This window comes from Poecilia reticulata, linkage group LG1, assembly GCF_000633615.1.
Source record: "Poecilia reticulata strain Guanapo linkage group LG1, Guppy_female_1.0+MT, whole genome shotgun sequence".
NCBI lineage: Eukaryota > Metazoa > Chordata > Actinopteri > Cyprinodontiformes > Poeciliidae > Poecilia > Poecilia reticulata.
Genome location: NC_024331.1, coordinates 13,876,245 through 13,895,889, shown reverse-complemented (window position 1 = coordinate 13,895,889; position 19,645 = coordinate 13,876,245). Strand labels below are relative to the sequence as shown.

The window sequence follows — 19,645 nt, the reverse complement described above, 5'->3', positions numbered from 1 at the left end:
AGTAATTTTAATTTTAAAAAATGAATCTTCCCCAAACGTTGCTTTCTCTGCTTTCCTTCTTGCTTGGACAAAGACTTTGCGCCTCGTCAGTATTTCCAATATGGCGTAGACCTTAAATATTGTTTTTAAATGATTGGTCCTACGCAATATTATTAATTTCTGAGAAAGTAGACTTTGACTTTTCATTATTTGCAGACCTTAGCGAATAAAGTTTTTTTTTTTTTTTTAGGTTTCACGTTATAAACTAAATTCCTAAAATAAAAAGTTTTGATGATATTCCCATTTATTGAGATACACCTGTTATCCAAAACAGTCACATCTTTGACAGGGCGTCCATCCATCCACGGTGAAGGTTACGTATGACCTCATGCTGTTTCTCATCAGCCAATCAGTATTAGGAAGAGTTCCCGACCTTTCAGTCGCACGGTTTGAAACGTGGTGTGTGTTTGTGTGTGTGTGCTGCTTCATCGAAATGGCTCGCAAACAGGTTTTTAGACATGTCTGTTCGGGTTTCAGCCTAAAAGCTCTGACTGAGTGAGTTGTCATCGAGACGCACCTGTCCGTCACTGCGTCAGGTGTAACTTTATTTAAAACCGCGATGTCGCTGTTTTCGACTCTATTCAGAGTAAAATAAAAGTATTTCTAATTTTTTGTTTTGGTTTTTTGCGCATTCCTTCATCGAAAGAATCGTCGTACTTACGTACAGTCTCGTGCCTTTTTTTTTTTTTTTTTTTTTTTTTTACGCACGACTGAAGTGAAAATCAGGGCAGCGAGTTTGTGCATTGTTTTCATGAGCAGAGCATTGAGCCGGAATGATTTGATTTTATAAAACAGCAATTTTACACATAACAGAGTAGGCTGCAGCTAAACAAAGAGGAGGCCTTTAGCACAGACTCATGCGCAGGGCATCATCCACCCACTGACTCAGAGAACAATCAGCCCTCAGAGATAAATGCCAGGTTCTTTTCCTCCACGCATTCATTTCTGCGTGAATGCTGTGGCTGGAGACACGCAGCCCCGAACGTGGACAGACAGGCAAAACGAGCCGGGATAGAGTTAAGTAAATGCATGTTTTCTGTGTTTTTCTGTATCTGCCATCTTTGTGCTCAGATTTATTCTGGTTTTTTTTTTTAATTTATTTTATTTTTGTAATTATGCACCTTATGAAATACCTCAATGTTATTTATGCATTATATCTGCCATAGCTGGTACTGAAAATGATTTTTGATGACTGCCGTAGTACTCAAGAGCTTGGATTAAGTGGCCATTACTTGCACTGTTTTTGTAATTAGTGCACAAAAACTGAATATAACCTAATGTATAAATTAGAATATAATTAAAAAGGTGATTTATTTGTTTTACCATGTGAAAAGGGGAACTTTATACAGATTCTTTATTGACATGTTTCAGGCATTTATTTTTATTTAGATTCAAATTTACTCTGATACGCCGCAAAATCCACAAAATCTTACCAAGTATGTCTAGTTCCTAGTGCAGATATCGTAACACACTTCATATAAGACAAAACTAACTTACAAGTAACCTTTTAGCAAAATATAGGAGCTTATTTTAAGTAAATAAATCCTTAATATTGATGAAGAAGTACTAGTTCCATTGGAAGATTATTTCACTTGCATAACCAGGCAAAACTGCCTTGTTATAAGTGATATAATATAAAATGGCTCTCTGGTTGGTGAGCAGTGATGGGTTCCAATGATTTTAGGCTGACATTTCAGACGTTGGCTCATTCACTAGCATGTTTTCCGCCTAAGAGCAGATCATAGTTAAATATGTGGCTGTTTTTAAATACCTGCAGACTCTGATATCACTCTGACAGACTGAAATAAGATGAATATACGCGTTTTCACGCTTTCCTCCCAAACACAGATGAGGCAGCAGGTGTGGGAGATCTCTCGTGAGAGGTGTGTGGGCCTGTGAGCGTGACCGACTCAAACCGGGAAATGAGGACCACTCTTCCTTTGTGCGGAGGCGATGATGAAGCCTGTGGTCATCAGCGAAGCCTCAGCAGGGTGGGCTGGATGAAGAGGCTGCTGTGGCTCAGGTCCAATCACTGCGGGGGCATCCACATGGACACGGAGCCCGGAGTGTGGCTCAGGAGCTTCCATCTGCTAGACACGGAGGGACAACATGAGGTAAGGCTGGATAAAGATGGTCTCCTTTGAAAGCAGCGCATTATGGCTGGCTTCTTGATTTGGATGCTTTGTATGGGGAATAGTTCAATAAAGGCAAAGTATCAACACATCTTTTCCCCTAACCTGCAGTTGAGACCTCAGTTTTTAGGTGGACCAGAGTTCGCCTTTACGATCCATATCAGATATCAATTATACATTCTCATCTCCCCAAACGAACCAGACGGTCTCTAGACAAACGGACCGGAGTTCAATTAAAACGAATTGAGCAAGGCTGATGTGAATGTCATTATTTAAGAATCTGGTTATTAAAACTTGACTGGTTCTTGCCATTTTGGACTTCATAGAAACACCAGTTTGTGTCGCTAGCAAGGGACAAAGTGACATACCAATAACTGAACTTCTTATCCAGAAGGATCAGTGACCCAGATCTTTACCGCTGTGGACAGACTGAGGGGGTCATGAGTTTGGTTGTGTGTTTTGTGGATTTGGAGAAAGCTCAAGGTTGTTTTTGAGGAGGTATAGCTGGAGTATTGGACAGCAGGGGAGCTTTAAATGGTAATTAGGTCCATTTATGCCAAATCCAAGAGCTGTATCCACAAAAAGCCAACTTGTTCCCAGTGCAGGTTGGCTTCTGCCAAAGCTGCACCTGGAGCTCTTCATGGAGAGGATCTGGTGGAAAGGAGAAAGGATTGCTTGGGAACCTCAGGATTTCATCACTGATTTTAGCAGATAATATCATTCTTAAAGGTTGGCAAATTTAAAGATTGAGCTTTAGCGTGCACCACAGAAGGGTGAACCAGCTGGAATGGGAGACGGATCCTTGAGGCCATGGTTCTTGTCCCTCAACATCTAAAGGCTCCAGTTTGGGAATATAAGAAGGATGCCTCTCGTTTGAGGTTTTCCAGGCACGATACTCTGGACTAGTTGGGTCTGGAAAATGTGACTTACTTGCAATAGTATCTCTTTTAACTTTTCCTCATATTGTGTAGCGTTATTGGAGGCATAGTCATATCTCCTTTCAGTAGAGTCTGACTAGACTAGAAGGGAAAATGACGGTAAATCAAATGTCTGAACTGATGTGTAGTTGGCACAAATAAAGTGTTGTACCAAAAAGGCTGCCAGTTTTTATATTTTGTACCAAATGTAAAAATTAGTCAAGGTGAAAGAAAAGTGTAATAAATGTTCTTTACAAGTTTAACATAAAATAGAATAAAAATGTTTTTGATTTTATCCTGGGTTATTACAGGGAACAAGACGGTTTGTAATGCAAATTCTTTCTCTTTTTTTTTTTGTCTTGGGACTTCCATTATTGCATCATTTCATATAGTTTCAGAAAACGAATAAGGAAACACAATGTAGAAGATTTTCCAGGAAGATAGATTGCTGTTTTGTTTTAGCTGAAGGAAATACTGATTTAAAAAAAAAAAACATATATACATTATTATTATTATTATTATTATTATTATTATTATTATTATTATTATTATTATTATTATTATTATTATTTTGAAAACTTTAACCAGTTTGGCCTCAAGATGAATGTTATAATGAAGAAAAAAAATTAAATACAAAAAAATAACCAGCACATTTATGACACGACCAGGATTCAAACATGGACTACTGCAGTCGATCCTATGAGGTCAAATTATTGACGACTCTGACACTACCGGGGACAAAGGAACATTGTTATCTTTTGGTACTGCACTTTCTTAGCATGTACCTGAGAGCAGACAGTAAAAATGATGAGGGGAGAGTTTGGCTCAGCGGGGATAGCTTGTGTTGCTCTACTGACAAGGCTCTTCTCTCTGAAATCGGTCAATATTTCTTTGGTTTTTGAAAAGTTATTCTTCAGAAACGAACGGTCCTGATCATCAAGCAGAGGCGGAAAGAGTTTGATGTTTTTCCGCAGTCGTGCTCTGGCTTCTTGGCCCGCCACCACATCAACCTTTCATGTGTCTAATTTGAACTAATTGATGTCTCTCCTGCCACTCTTTTGTTTGGCCTTTGTGAATCGCTGAGGCTAGAGAAACGTGAGAGACAGAAACTCATTAGACAAACAAAACGCTCGTTATTCATCTTTTGACTTAATGAGCAGCAGAATCCTGACCCCGATTAAAGTTCTGCTGATGCTGTACAGAGATTTGCTTTTATCACGAGTACGTCCACAAATCTGTGACGCAAGTGTTTACAATGTAATAAAAGGCACTAAATGTAGAGGTTTTCCCATGATGCCGTCCGGGGTGTGTCATACGAGTATTTTTAGAATCAGAACCGACCTGTTTGACGTGGTACTTTCTCTTGACTTCCTAAGGTGACAGGCAGGAATGTCAACAAAACTCTGGCATCTTTCTATTTTTATTAGTTTTCTTTCTCACCTGACTGTTGGCCCACAGTCAACTTCTTTGATGCATTTGATTAATCATCATTTATATTTTATTTCTTTCTATGAATCATCTCTCTCCTGATTGTTAGACATAAATAATACTTTAAGTACCTGTAACAAAAGTTGTAGGTCCAGTTTTGAGTCAAATATTTTTTTAAGGTGAAATTGTTTTTGTTTTGCTTTTTGATTCAGTCATCAAATGTCAGTATTATTTAGCTTTCTACTTGTATGTTGATTATATATATATATATATATATATATATATATATATATATCTTTTAAGTTTTCGCAAATTAACAAGTGAAACTAAGATCTCTATGGGAAATGATTTTTAAAACAACCGTGTTGATGGTAAAAGGTTAATAAAATGCATGTATGAATGAATAACTTTCTAACATGTCAACTGCAGTCTAAACTCTCTCCCAGCGGCTGGTGAAGTTAAAATTAACACTATACACAATATAAAAGAGATAGTTGGACAAATTCACAAAATGCAAGAGTAAGTGAAATCTGTCACTTCTGGGATACGGTTTGAAGTTGCTTACTATGGTATAAATATCAAGCCTTAATGTTTTAAATAACTTTAAAGTTTAAAATCTGTTATATTTTGTCTCTTTAGGTTTTGTTCCTGGGTTTAAATGACTATTTATTGTCTTGGCATGAAAACAATGAAAGTTCTTTTTATTCTTGGAAAGTTGAAAGTTTAACGACTGATCCAAAGACAATTCAACGAACGGAATCAATACCAATCAATAAGAATACAGCAAACCAATGAGAGTGTTTGTCACCGCTGTTGTAAAATCTATGCGCATGATTTACAGTCCACTAGATGCATCATAGAAACCCAGCTGAATGATTTTAGCTTGTAAACAAAGTTAATCGCCACACTTCCCATTTCCAGTGACAGGATAGGTATCTATATACCTCAGCAGGAGGATGACGCTGTGCTTATGTCCAGCAGACATCCCGCAAGCCGTTGTTGGAGTAAGCACTTTTTGCCATTGGTTTCTTTTTTAGTAAATGGAATAAAATGTGGAAGTAGAGAATGTGTAAAACTATTTTTCATAAAGGAAGTCGTTACTTTGTTTTGCTTCTAGTTTTCACTGTAAGACTTGGGGAAGTGGGGAATTCACATCATAACATCATAACAGCTGAATTTAATGCAGTCAATCAAATGTTTAATATAGTAATTGCTGTGGATGCACAGAGTGTATGATAATTATTTTTTTGTCCTAATTTTCAGTAAGTTTTGGTTCACGCCTAGAACGTGTCCTCATCACCACATGCCAGACTCACCTAAACTGACTGACGTTAATGCAGAAAAGTCTTGACTCTATTCTGAGCTCCCCTCGGCCCTGCTTTTATATTTTATTAAAAAAAAATGTTTGTCCCATTTAAAAAAAAAAAAAAAATCTGGTTCTAATTTAGTTTAGTAAATTCTAATATAAATTACATAGTTTGTAAGTTGAAAATGGAAGACAATAAATGCGCAAACGAAAGAATTGTTGAGTTAATTTTGTTTCTTTTCTGGTTTTAATGAAGATTTTCACATAGGTTTTACAGGACATATTCAAGTTGGAACCTGTGATTTTATATGTAATGAAATCTCTCTACTTGCCCTTCAGGCTCAGTGGTTTTACTGAGGACTGCGCTGTTCTGGACCAAGCTCTCTTATCATATCCCCATTCCTGATATTGGGGGCACAAGTCTGAGTGTCCCCTTGACCACTAGCAGAACCAAAGCTGCTTTTTTCTCTTATTTTTCTTCAAATTTGTGATTTTTCTTGCGGCTCTCCTGTTTTTTTTCCCAGAGCTTTTATTTTTTTTTGTTTTTGAGCATAGAGTAGCTACTGAACAGTGTGTTATATAACAGTGAAATAGGTTTTCCCTTTATTTTAAAAGTTGAATGAATTGATAGGTTTTGCTTTATTCCTCATTTAAAACTGACGTTTCAGCAACTGAGGGGATTTACACCGTTATTCCTGGTAGTTCAACTACTATTATCAGTTTTCTATCAGTATAATAATAGTCCTCCAAACAATGCCAGTATCTTCAGTGTCAACATCAGCACACCTGCTGTCGTCTGCTCCTAACCGCTTATTGGTCAGCCTGCACTGGCCCCGCCCACACCTGCTTCCTGGCTCCGCCCACCTCATACTAAACGTTGTCAGACTTCTTCCTCCTCAGTATCCCACTGCTTTACGAAGAGTTGAACCCGTTGATTTATTTTTTGTTAGTTTTGATAACATGGATGTTTTAAGTTTACTTCAAAGTCGAGTAAAGCGGCTCTTTTCCTAACTACCCGCAGTTTACGTTGAGATTCAGGAGTAAAACTAAGAAGGATTTATTCACCGCATCTCCTGTCAAAACATGGGAAAATGGCAGTTATCGATGGTATGTAAATTTAACTTTAGTTGTTTGACCTTTAAGCCCGCAAACCAGGAATCTTTATTGTGTTTTTTTTTTAATGCTGTTTTTCGTGGTGCGCACGTCGCTTCGTGTGAACCTGAGTGTTTCTGTTGACGTGCTGACAAACGCTTGCATTAACTTAACAGGGTTATAAATCACTGCACCGCCGTGCTTAACGCTCTGGTTGCAACTTGTTGCATACTTTGCTTCTCTATTACGTGTGTGCCAAAATAAGACTTCATGTACAGCAACATGTTGCCAACCAGTGCTCATACGAAGCCAGGAAAGCTTATTGTTTTCAGTTGAATTATTTCATTTTATGGTCCTTACGTTTTATTTAGTCAATATTTGTTAGAAAATATTACCTGATAGTGTATATTATTGATGATTGGGGGTCATATAAATATCAACTTATCTCACTGGAGATTATTTGTAGATGTGTTTTAAAGCCACCAATCTAAAATGGCAAAAAGACGAGGAAAAAGTACTCAATGTGTCGCATTGTAATAGGTTTAGCCTCAGCTTTGAAATAGATAATGTGGAGTCTCACATAGCAGCCACAGAATCACTTCAGTACATTTTTTGTGAATTTTTATGCAATTAATCAACATGGAGATTTTCTACAGTCACTTAAAGCTAATTGTCTTTTTTAGGGGTTCCCTCTCAATACATCCCCACAGCATAATCCTACCACCACCATTTTGGTGGTGGTAGGATTATGTAACATGGTTGAAAAGTGGTGACTAAATAATGTTTCACCAGAAAACATTGCTGCTTTGCATTTTGTCCCAAAGTTTTAATTGTGGTCCTGTCTAACCTTCTTTTTACATTTAGTGTAACGGATATATTGAAGTACAGTTTGTGCAAGTTTTATTTTTAAACAGTATTTGTGTTTGTAAGGCTCCTGACGATATGCATTTGGAGATTTATTGTCAAAAAGCCTGTGGAGAATTCTGGAACACTTAATTTCAATGCATTTGATCAAATATTGGGATAAAATGTCCAGTCCATGTGGTGTAAGGTGAGGCTGTGCCTGATGCAGTGCCCCGTTTAATTGAACCGATTCAGAGGAAATGAACCAATCCTAACATGGAGGAATCTAACGGTCTCCGTGTTTTAAAAACACAAGCGGCGTCAATGAGCTGTTGAGTCATTGGTTACTTTGCAGTTTCTGTCGTCTTGTTGCACTTAAAAGCTGCGTCAAGGAAGGTTAAGAATGAAAACCATCCATGTACAGTTTCACCCGAATTCCGAGTACAACTCTAAAGCAGCTCCACGTTTATGGAAATTGTTTTTATTTTGTGCAAATTTTCCCTCAGTGTTTGTGTTGACTCATTTTATTTATTTATTTTTTTTGCTTTGCTGCAGGAACCAGTGCAGGAGTGGGGCGAGGAGGAGGAGGACGGGGCCATTTTCGGGATCACCCTTCGAAGGGAGCCCGCCCCGCCGGGCTCGGACTCCCCTGACCTCTCGTCGGCCTTCGGCTGCGTCCAGTACCACACGGTGAAGGTTCGCAGGCTGAAGGCCGCCACCTTGGAGCGCCTGGTGTCCCACCTGCTGGACGCGGAGCACCGGGAGCCCGACTTCATCCGGGTGTTCCTGTCCATGTACCGGGCCTTCACCTCCACCGGCGCCTTCATCGAGCTGCTGTTTCAGAGGTGAGTCTGTGGGCGGGCGCCAACAGAAGTCATGAGGACCCAGTCAGCCGCTCTCCCAGCCGCCATATGAGCTCATTGTTGCTGCTTGATTTAGACTGATCTGTTTAACAGAAAACATTCAGTGTGCAGGAGGGAAGGAAAAAACAATAGTTTGACATTTTCTGCAATCCTACATTGTTTGTGAATAACAATTCGTTCGTAAGCTGTCTGGAAAAGCATGAAATTTGATCAGACTATTTTTCTAGCGTACTGATGAGAAGAAAAAAAAATCAGCTTAAGGCTTTATTCCCCAACTCAATTGTTCGAAGGTTGTTCAGCTTTCCACCTTCGCTTTCTTCTGTCCTTCCATTGTTAACGTTCATCCCTGCTTTTATCATTTTTTTCTTCCTTTTAGTCTTATTTTCTTGAATAATATCTCTTAGAAGAAGGTGATGTAGAGTTAGAATTTTATCACACCACTTACTTAAAGAAGCAGGGTTTAAACGTCCCACTAGTTGCATTCAATATTTTCAAATTCGCCGATATTTGTGGAACAAATTATAGAGACAAAACTAAGAGTTCTGTAAAATATTGTCAGTTTTGTTTTGGCATCATTAATTGAAATTCATTGACAACAATAAACGATACAGTGCTGCACACGCCGATGCCTCCCATGTCTTGTACCGGCCTTCCTCACTTTTCTTTTCTTGCATCCTCCCTTCCTTCCTGGTGTCCAGTCTTTCCTTCTTTAATTGCGCTCTTCCTTAGTTGTGCTTTCATTTATAATTCCTTGTGTTTTTCTTTCCTTTGTGTCTTTTATTTATTTATTTTTCTTAAGGCTTCATAATGTCTAAATCGATCTTGGCAGATTTTAATATTTTATAGTTTAACCAGGAATAAAATGAGTAAGATTTCTTGGTGTTTCCATCTGGAGAATTATGTTTTATTTCAAAAGATTCCCCATAAATGTACAATTCTTAAAAAGAAAAAGTTGTGCCATAACAGGACCTCCTCTCATCTGGAGCTGTGACGCAGAGATGTTCACTGTACTTGCTTTCAAACTTTTCTGACATTGATTTATTTTTCCCAGCTTGTCCTAATTTTTAGGAAGGACGTCACTGCCGTCAAGCGTTAGCGCGGCGTCTGCGTCAAATGGGTTTACGACCGGCCAGACGCACATATCAGTTTTCAACACAGACAGCAGCTTTAACAGCTTCCTCGCGTCCCATCAGCTGCTCTCAGAACAAATCTCTGCTTGTTTCTATAGCAGGTTTTATCGTCACGTGGTAAACAAAGCTTCCTAAGCTTTGTTGCATTGTGAGCGCTTCACGACTACACCCTCTAGACCCTCCACGCCCAGCGGCGTACCTGGTTAGATTTTTATTTATTTTTTTCTCTCTCCCTGCTGGAATGTCTTAGAAAGAGCGTCGTACGTTTTAGCACATTTTGTCCTGAAACAACTCCTAAAAGACCTTCGCTACGCTGCCTCACGTCTTAAAACAGCTGCTTGCTTTAATTGGCGCACTGATGGATTTGTTATTCGTCAGACAGCCGCCCTCATCGGAGCTGTGCTGGTGGCGGCAGGCTTCCTGTAAGCTTCAGTGGACAAGGAGGTCGGGGCAAACTGGAAAAGGTGTCATCCCAACAGGATTCAATACAGGACGTTCCATTTCTGTCATTAGATTATACAACTCTGCTGCTTACTCATCATTGGTGTCAATTTTATTATAATTGTGAACTCTTAAAGATGGATTTACACTTTTTTTTGGAGTTGCTTAACAACTTTGTTCAAATTTCAACAGAATAGCTGCTGATAGAAGTTAAGTTTAAGAATTTAGTCGTGGAACCTGGTTTTTATAAAAAAGAATTTTCAAAGCATAGGCGGTGAAATTGGCCCTCATCATGATGCAGCTACTGCCATGCTTGACAATGGGTCCAGTGGTCTTGGGTTTTAAATCCTCAGTCATTTGTGCTTGAAGGGAGTCCATTTTAGGTCAGGCGTGTCTTTCTAGGTCAGTCGTGGTCTTTTGAAACCAGCTTCACTGGTCTTCCTACATCTTATGGATTATGATAGATTATGCCCAGTTGGATTTCATTTCACACATTGGGTTGGTGTTTCAATGAGAGGACGATCCTAAACAAACATCCATAGTGGTTTTGGTGAAAAAATGTTGCCGTTTGGATCTAACTGGGTTATAAACGGGTCAGATCCTCCTACTGGGTAATTCCCTCATGGATGGGTTTTCTTTCAACTTGTCTAACCAAGTCTGTGTTAAGAAGGGTCAAAAAGTTGCCATCAAACAGAAAATAAAAATCATTTAATGAGTTGCAAGATCTGCTAAAATTTGGTGAAAAACTGACCAAGGCTTTATTAAAAACTGGAAGTGAAGTGGAGAATTCTAAAAGAAATTGTGACTGGTGGTCATTAAAATGTTTGGTGAAAGCAAATAAAGGAGAAATAACAGAACTCAGGGCTGTTTTTAATAGTGAAAGAGCATTTCTACTGTATAAGCTTGAGCTGTGATCTAGGGCTGCTGTTGTTGGTCAGGTCCATGATGAGGTCAGCCGACTACCTCAGTAAATTACCAGGTTTATATCCCAAGCCGACGTCTCTAATTGTGACAGAGTGGTTCAAGGAACAGGAGGCGTCTCTTTCTCACATGGTTCATCCACCAGAGTCCGAACCTGAAATGTCCCTGACCTCAAACACCTGCTCAAAGCTTGTGAACTAATACGTTTTATTGATCTCTTCAGACCTTTTAAGAAGAAAATTAAATCAACCCACTCCAAAATGTGGCCAAGAACTTGTTGAAGCAACTTGCTAAGGGGTTCTTATCTAAATATTAGTTGTGTAGCTATAAATTTGAGTCTGTACAAAAGTGGTTGATAAACATCAATAAAATGGCAAAGTTCATCATGAGTGTTTGTGATCGTCTGATTGCCACCAAATACTATTCTGTAGTTTCCCATAAGCTATAATTTATCAGCGACTTGAGCGTTGCTCCATGTCTGTCGGTTTTTAAATCGTTTTCAATCACATATCAAAACCATAATCATCAGGCTCTTGTTGTAAAACTGCAGTTCGGTTTCTGTGAAGCAGACAACGCGGAGCGATACGTTAGTTTTACCGCACCTATGTTTTACAGCAGGGTTATAAATCCCAGAGGAAGACGGGTCTCTGTTTACTCTCTGTGCCAAGGCCAACGTCTCTGTGGGGACGGCGGAGTGTTGCAGGACATTTCCACAGGATGGACAGTCTGGCCGTTCAGCTGGAGCAGTCTCCATTGTTTACAGGATGATTTCTGTCACCACTTAGCTGCCATGTGTTTTTTTTTTTTTTTTTTTTTTTTCTTTTATCTGATGATGTGTTGATTTATAGTCCAGCTGATAAGTGGTACCGTTTCCCTTTCCCTTTAGAGACGAAGCGCTTGCCAACTTGGACAACGCGGTCAGTCTGCAAAGGTGAGTTCAGTCTCAGCTATCATGGCTTCAGCATCAGAGCTTCACCTGCACAAAACAAGCAGCTGTGACTTAATTTCTAAGCTTTACGTGTTTTCTTCCTCCCTCTGCTGCTCTTCAGTCCCGCTCTCCCGGTGGTCCGGCTGTGGTTGGAGGAACACAGCGCTGACTTCCAGGAGCCGCCTCAGTACCAGGCCCTGAGGCTGCTGTGTTCCCGCCTGCGCCATCGACTCTGCTTCAGACGTTTGCTTCAGACTGCTGAGGCTTTGCTCAAGAGACTCCAAGAACAAGGTGCAAAAAAAACAAAAAAACTATCAGTCTTTGAGCTTCACTTTCAACTCAACTTTGTGTCGATCTATCTCACAAAATCCTAATAAATACACAGAGGTTTGTGGTTGCAAAGCGACAAAATTCAGACAAGACTAAGGAGTAGGTTCTGCGAGGCCCTGTAGCGATCTGCTGATCATTCATTTCTCTCATTCACGTTGTGTTTTGACAGATTGCAGCCGCTCCGTGTCGGAACAGCTCAGTGCGTCTCTGCAGCACTCCAGTCTCAGCGATGGAGGAGAAATGTCCTCTAAACCAGACAAACACAACTTCCTGGACTTCCCAGTTAGAGAAGTAGCGGAGCAGCTCACCAGATTGGACGCCGTATGTAACATGCACACAAATCCACAGTTTTTGGTGGAGTTTAGTTGATGGATTCATCTCTTACGACTTCTCCTTAATGTCCCCACCAATCCTGCAGGAGCTGTTCATGAAAGTGGAGCCGTTCCACTGCCTGGGCTGCATCTGGTCGCAGCGCGACAAGAAGGAAAACCGTAATCTGGCGCCAACGGTCCGAGCCACCATTTCCCAGTTCAACGCAGTGACCAACCGTGTCATCACTTCCCTTCTCTGCCCATCCTCACCCAACCCATACACTTCCTCCCCCGTCTTGTCCCCATCCTCGACCTCCACCTTTCTGTACCCGTCTTCGGCACCCGGCTCGCCTAGCAGCTCGCACGCCAGTCCGGTTCACAGGGCGCGCGTCATCGAGTGGTGGATCGCCGTCGCACAGGTCAGGATCCAGACAAATTGCCGCAAAGTTCAACAACAAATGTTTACGTGGACCTGCAGAGTGAGCAGCGTTGTTTCTTCGCAGGAATGCAGACAGCTGAAGAACTTCTCGTCTTTGAAAGCCATCCTGTCCGCCCTGCAGTCCAACGCCGTGTACCGCCTCAAGAGGACCTGGGCCGCCGTGAGCAGGTGTGCTGATGTTTTCAGAAAGCGTCAGGATTATGTCTCCGAGAATCTGGACTGACCTATGAATTGAATGTCTTTTAGGGAAAGCACGACCGTCTTTGATCACCTGTGTGAGACGTTTCCCGACGAGAACTGCGTCCTCACAAACGGAGAGATTCTAGTTGAGGTAAACATGTTTTTCCGTCCACCTACATGATTGAAACATCAAATTATAAGTGAGCTCCACTCTCAAATAACATGGGATAAAAATGAAGAACGAATCTCGTATATTCCTGAAATGAATCCCTTTTCCCCTGATGTTTCATTTATCAGAGAACCCTTATCTGACAATTATGACAACCACTGAAAAGTCGCACTCTAGTTACCCGGCATAAACTTCTCTGATGAAGTAAAACTGCTTGTGTTTGCAAGGAACTGGAGCAGAAAGTCCTGATTCTGACCATTTAAAGAGAAACGATTCCTGCCAAGGATTTGGTTTGCTACAGAGCACCACAGCTGAATTTGTAAGGCTTTTGAATTTGCTGCCCATGTTTTTCACTTGAACAAGAGGAAATACAATCAATCAGCTTGACTGATCACAATTTTATGCTTATTTCTGACATCTGGGTTTTGGTTTTTGGAAAGATTTTGGTTGATTCTGATATTTTTATTTTTTTTTAAGTGTCAAAGTGAAAGAAAAGACAAGAATAACACTGAAAAGATTTTATTTTAGCGACCCCGCTGTGAAAAGTTAATGATTTATATCTTGAGTTGGTTGAGCGGTTGCCATAATACAGCATTTTAAACAGCCTTTAGCATCTTATATTGGCGATTTTCAATTTTAGCAAAGCTGGCATCAAAAGCGAGAAGTCTCTATGCTCATCCTATTGGGAATGTAGATCTTTTCCTTAACTGTGAGGTTTCCAAAAGGCTGAAGTATTTAAAAATCCAGGTTGATGGCTAATAAAATGGAGCGACTTTGCTGTAATACTTCTAGCTTTCCTGTTATAAGTTGAAAATGTTACCATCTCGGCCTTGTGCAGCCTGAATGAACCGTGGCCATGTGTTGTAGAAAACGGTTTCCTTTTTAATAGCTTCTTAAATCTGTGCTCACTCTGATTTCATTTTAATCGTCTCACTGATGCTGAAAATATCCGACTTTTGCATTTCTTTCCCTCAGTAACAACAGCTACTCTGAAGAGTGTTATCAGTTCAGTCTGGCGCTGGTCTCGGATCGGCCACCAGTAGATTTCTTGGTGGATCTCAAGGAAAATCTTAAAGATGTACATGTAAATCTGCACAGTATTAAAGTAACTACCTCACCTTCTCATCTTCATCCAAAAATAGTTGGTTTTTTTTGCATAGTTTGTTTTGCTGGTCAAGCATTTACTAGAGCAAAACTCTGCAGGATGTAGTCTGTACTTCAGTCTGTAAGTTTGCTCTACTTTTCTCTAAAGATAATCTGTGAAGGACTTAAAAAAAGGATCTGAGGGCAATTTTATTACTATGTTTGGAAAAAAAAAGACTCATTTTTAGAAAGCGATGCTGTCTTTTACAACAGCTCTGTTTTCAGGGAAGCAGCATACATTCGTTTTGGTTTTAAAACACCTCTTCATCATACAGGTGTTTTTTTTTTTTTGTTTGTTTTAATCTGTCTTTTCGATTGAAAATATAACCACCATCTTAAGTTTTATTTTATGCTGGGACGTTTTGAAATTGTACAGATCTTATGACTGAGTGCTTATGCTCAATATATTTTCAGGTTAGTTTTGATTAAAAAAAACCCAATGAAAATCCCAGAAGTTTTTACAACTTGGCGTACTCATCTATAGAAACCCCGTGAGCCAACTGTGACTGAGAAATATCCAGTTCAAAGCAAAGAAACGTCCAGTAGAACCAGTCCAGTCTGGACAGGAGCAGCACAACAGGAAGAAATTGGGTGAAACTGCTCTGACTTGTGGAGTTTCATTTACCGTCTCAGTGCAAAGACGAGGGCCGATGCTGAATCTGGGACGGCAACAAGTAAATGTCTAGATCCTGCATGTTTTATTTAACGCCAAGCACAGCCTGGGTAAAGCAGAGCAAGCGGACATTTCTCTGAACCTGCAGCTTTCCTCAACGCATAGCATCTATTTGTTTGGTTGCCAGGTGGACTTTTTTTTTATTGCTCAAGGTGTTTCACACATTGGATAACTTTTCACCTTTTCTTTTTACTGTGAGCAACAGCCGATAAGGATGTGTATTCAGTGACTCTTGCAGTCGGATACTCCAGTTTTTATAAAACCAGCCCTCTAATGTTGCACAATGGCTGAAGCTTAACTGGTCATGTTGCGCCCTCCCACATCCCCAGCTCCACTCAGCCCTGCAGGAAACGGTTATATAACGCGTCCACTTGTTTGTTGTCGCCTCGCTTTGATTCACGAGCGTTGACACGACTCCTGTCCCCTCTCTACGAGAGAGGAGTCATCGTGAAAGCAGCGCAGCGCGTAGCTGTAAATCATGACTGCGTCTAGACCCACGGTGAAAGGAAACCCCGCGATTTGCTCTGAAATCGCCTTTCACTTCCCAAATTTCAGTTCTGACCACTGAGATAAAATAAATGTGTCAGCTGGTAGAGAAACGTGTGACATAAATCCTTAATTGTCTCCCTGAATCATCAGATCCACTTCCCTTTAGCTGATTTGGTCTTTTAAACTTCCTCCTCCTCTGTTTGTGCTTGAAAATGGAAAATGTTTTCAAGTTCAGCAGAAAGATAAAGGAATTAAAAAGTGATTCCTGCATTTATTATAATGATTGCAGGCTTGTGGTTGTGGAAAATGTTTCGCATCATATTCAATGTTTCAGACAGAGTAGCAAGTTTAAAATACTTTTATTTTATGAAGAAATGAAAATCTCAGGTCAGAATATTTTAAATTTCTAGTTGTTTTTCTATGTGCTTCATGCTTGGTGTTTGTTTTCCCCCTCAGAGCTTCAGCTGTGGTGTGGTGCCGTACCTGGGGACGTACCTGACGGTCCTCACCATGTTGGACACGGCGCTGACCGACACTGTGGAGGTCGGTTCTTTACCTGCTCTTCTTTATGGTCCAATTCAGAGCTGTCTGGTCCCATTATAACTTTGGTTATTTAAAAAATTTTTACAGGGGAACCTCATCAACTTTGAGAAACGGAGACGGGTAAGTTCTGCCCCCTAGTGGCGCTTCATAGGAATGATTGAACGAGCTGAAAGCATTGTGATTCCCAGCACTCCTAGTGGATGGATCTTTATAATAGTCAAACTTTTCATTTATATATTCAATTAAAATTGACTAAAGAGAACTTCAGGGTCTGCAGACTTTGAGTGTGGATACCTCTGGCTTTTTATGACGTGTGCAGAATGTGATTTATTATCATCAGTTTTATATGTTTCATGGCTTACTCTGTGTTTTTTAACTTTGCTTCCTTTAGGAGTATGAAATCCTCTCTCAGATCCGACAGCTGCAGGCTTTCTGCTCCCACTACAGCCTCTCGGTGAACTCTGACCTCACAGCCTGGCTCCAGGCTCATACTTTGCTCACGGAGCAGGAGAGGTAAAACCAGGAAAACCAAACGGTTTTGATGGAGGTTTCACCAAACCTTGCCATGTCTCATATTGTCTTCTTGTTTCCATAGCTACGAGCGGTCTCGGGACTTGGAGCCTCCTGTTGACCCCTGCCCCAACTCTCCCAACTCTTGGAGCCGCCGCCTGCTGGCCAATAAGCTCGCTTTGTAAGTTTTGAAAGATCAGCTGTCAAAACTCAAACAAGCTACTGGTTGCTGTCAGTTTTTTTTTTTTTTAAGTGTAACCTTTTTTTTTGTTTGTTTTTTTTTATATGCAGGTTGCGAACATCGCACTCGGATCAGATCAGCGTGTCGTCGTCTGGGTCCAGTGGTTCAGACCTGGAGGACCTCTCCACGCCTCAGCCTTCACCCTTCCGGCTCAAGCTGAAGGTAAAAGAGCCCCAAAGTGTCCAGACTAATGCTTGGACTCCATTAAACTCAACGTTTTCCCCCTTGGCTTCAGTCTCTCCCAGGCTCGCTCCACAACGTAGCGGAGGACTTCTCCATGTCTTCCTCGTCCTCACCGAGCCTCTCCAGCTCCTCCTGCTGCTCCTCGCAGCCTGACCTCTCCTCTTCTTCTCTGGCGCTCAGCCCGGAGTCCTCATCGTTGTCGTCGTCTTCATCGCAGTCCGCCTGCTCTCCTCAGGCTGTGCTGCCTCTCTACAACAAGCAGATCGCAGACTCGTGCATCATCAGGGTCACAGTGGAGTGCGTCAGCAACGGAAATGTCTACAAGAGCATCCTGGTACGTTGGCCAAACTACTGGAGATCTGCTTCAGTTAAAAAAAATGATCTATTCCTGCTTTTATTCTGTTGTGGTTGCAAGAACCACTCGATTTATAATTTACTTCATAATAATGAAATAAAATTGTTTCAAATTACTTAAAAATTATTATTAATTTATTATTGTTGAGCAGCTTGAATAAAATAAAAGGAAGAATTTACTTTTTTTATTTCTGTCAATTTTTCTGTATGAATAACAAATTAAGAATGAAATGAAGTTTATTACTGTTCTTGTAATAGTAGTGGACAATGTAATATTGCACATTAAAAACAAAATTTAAAAATGATTGCAATATTTTCGAACTGCACCAATGTACAAATTTGGGCCGATGTTGATATCCGATATTAATATTGCTGCATATATGCAATGTCTGATATTTGCAGACATTGCATATAAATTTGACTAATCTTTCAACGCCTTAAAATAGAAACCGCCTCTCTGCTTCAGTTAAACTTCCCACAATTCTTTGCTGCATCAATTTCATGACCCACCTCCTCCACTCCAAAAACAAACAGCAATTGAAATAATATTGATCATTGATATCAACCCAGATTGATATCGATATGTTGAAAAATAACTAACACCAGCCAACATATTAGTGTAGATATATCATGCGTTCCTAATTTGTTCATTCTGTAGTTGCAAATTAGACATTAAGATAATTAAGCTAATGTCAGGATTGAGTTTGCTGTCCAGTAACTACATTGGAGAAGTCTTCCTGTTTTCCGTGCAGCTGACCAGTCAGGACCACACGCCGCAGGTGATCCAGAGAGCTCTAGAGAAACACAACATGGAGGATTTCAGGAGCAGCGACTTCGGCCTCTACCAGCTGCTCAACCATGGAAGAGGTAAACATCTGCACTTCAATCTGTCTGAATAGCTAGAATATTTCTGCTTAGATCATCATTAATATTACAGGTATTGCGGTTTTGGTTCCTATTGGACCACTGTTCCCTCCTAAACTGAACAACTTTTAAACTGCTTGTATGAAAAGTATTGTTTTAATTGAATTAAATAGAAAAAAGCCCGTCTTGTTCAAAATGTTCTTGCTTTTGTTGTTCTTGCTGCCAAAAAAAAAAAAACAGTGAAGATTTTTTGAGTCCAATTTAGACGGCACAGAACACGCCCAGCAACTCCTCACGTGCGTTTTGTTTTCCTCAGAGCTTCACATTCCCGACAACGCCAACGTCTTCTACGCCATGTGCACCTCGGCCAACTACGACTTTGTGCTGCGGCAGCGCTGGAGGAGCCACGGGAAACAGTTTGGGTCCTTCTCCAGCCCCGGCGCTCGGCCCAGGGGCCGGCACGTCAAATGAACGACAAGCTTCTGCACAGGCCGAATATTTATTGACTGACCGCATCGCCTCGTCGGCGCCAGAAGCACCGAGATGCATCCGAGGCTCCTCCTCGTTTCTGTTTATCACCACAAAGACCGTCGGTGTGTCTGACTGACTCTGACTGAAGATTAACTCAGAGCAGCTCTCACTTTACCAGCAGCAGTGAGGGGAGCGATGACACCAGAACAATCCAGATGCTCATCCTGGATTTCTCCATCTCCTACAGTGGTGTTTGTTATTGGATGGTAGTGGGATCTGAATCCCCAACTGGAGGAAATCTTCAGCAGTCCTGAGTTTGACTCATCAGTGGAAACTCCTGAATGACGACAGAAGCATTTTTGCTTCACCCAGATAATCTGAAAGCCTAACAAGAGCTGCTGACTTTCACTGAGTTCGCATAGATCAAATGTAAAACCAGAGCATGTTTTTATATTTAAAACACTCCTTGGATCCAGAGACATTGTCCTGAGAGTCACTCATGAACATGCACACGTCTTCTAGATGAAAATTTTAATATTTTATACAATCTAAAATGTAATTTTAACTGTTTAAATTATTTAACACACTTCAGTATTCATGTGTCAGAGAAATGGTGGCACAATGCACTGCAAAAGCACAAAAATATCAAGTTTTTTTTTTGGTCTAGTTTTTAGTGCAAATATATTAGTTCACTTAAAGTAAGAC

The 19,645-nt window shown here is 40.6% G+C and overlaps 1 protein-coding gene across 3 annotated transcripts; it reads left to right on the top strand.

The window, feature by feature from the left end:
* The first annotated feature begins 733 nt into the window (after positions 1–733).
* On the top strand, positions 734–19,641 carry rgl3a (ral guanine nucleotide dissociation stimulator-like 3a). 3 transcript variants are annotated; one of them, XM_017306398.1, is made up of 17 exons: positions 734–1,055; positions 1,888–2,153; positions 8,313–8,602; positions 11,999–12,043; positions 12,162–12,331; positions 12,540–12,691; positions 12,789–13,100; positions 13,185–13,288; positions 13,367–13,451; positions 16,231–16,317; positions 16,405–16,437; positions 16,709–16,830; positions 16,913–17,008; positions 17,119–17,230; positions 17,304–17,585; positions 18,358–18,472; positions 18,786–19,641. In XM_017306398.1, exons 2-17 carry the CDS (start codon positions 1,962–1,964, stop codon positions 18,938–18,940), a joined length of 2,352 nt encoding a protein of 783 aa, XP_017161887.1. In that variant the 5' UTR covers positions 734–1,055; positions 1,888–1,961; the 3' UTR covers positions 18,941–19,641. The 3 variants fall into 3 exon arrangements, with proteins under 3 accessions (XP_017161887.1, XP_017161888.1, XP_008407032.1); XM_017306399.1 differs by lacking the exon at positions 734–1,055 and having other exon boundaries at positions 1,063–2,153; XM_008408810.2 differs by lacking the exons at positions 734–1,055; positions 1,888–2,153 and adding an exon at positions 6,706–6,929.
* Positions 19,642–19,645: the final 4 nt, after the last annotated feature.

What these genes read in the sequence shown, in the direction of transcription:
- rgl3a (XM_017306398.1), top strand. Translation starts at nt 1,962, where the DNA reads ATGAGGACCACTCTTCCTTTGTGCGGAGGCGATGATGAAGCCTGTGGT. An exon ending in ATCGAGCTGCTGTTTCAGAG is followed by an intron (nt 8,603 to 11,998) that starts GTGAGTCTGTGG and finishes CTTTCCCTTTAG; the next exon opens with AGACGAAGCGCTTGCCAACT. An exon ending in ACTTTGAGAAACGGAGACGG is followed by an intron (nt 16,438 to 16,708) that starts GTAAGTTCTGCC and finishes TGCTTCCTTTAG; the next exon opens with GAGTATGAAATCCTCTCTCA.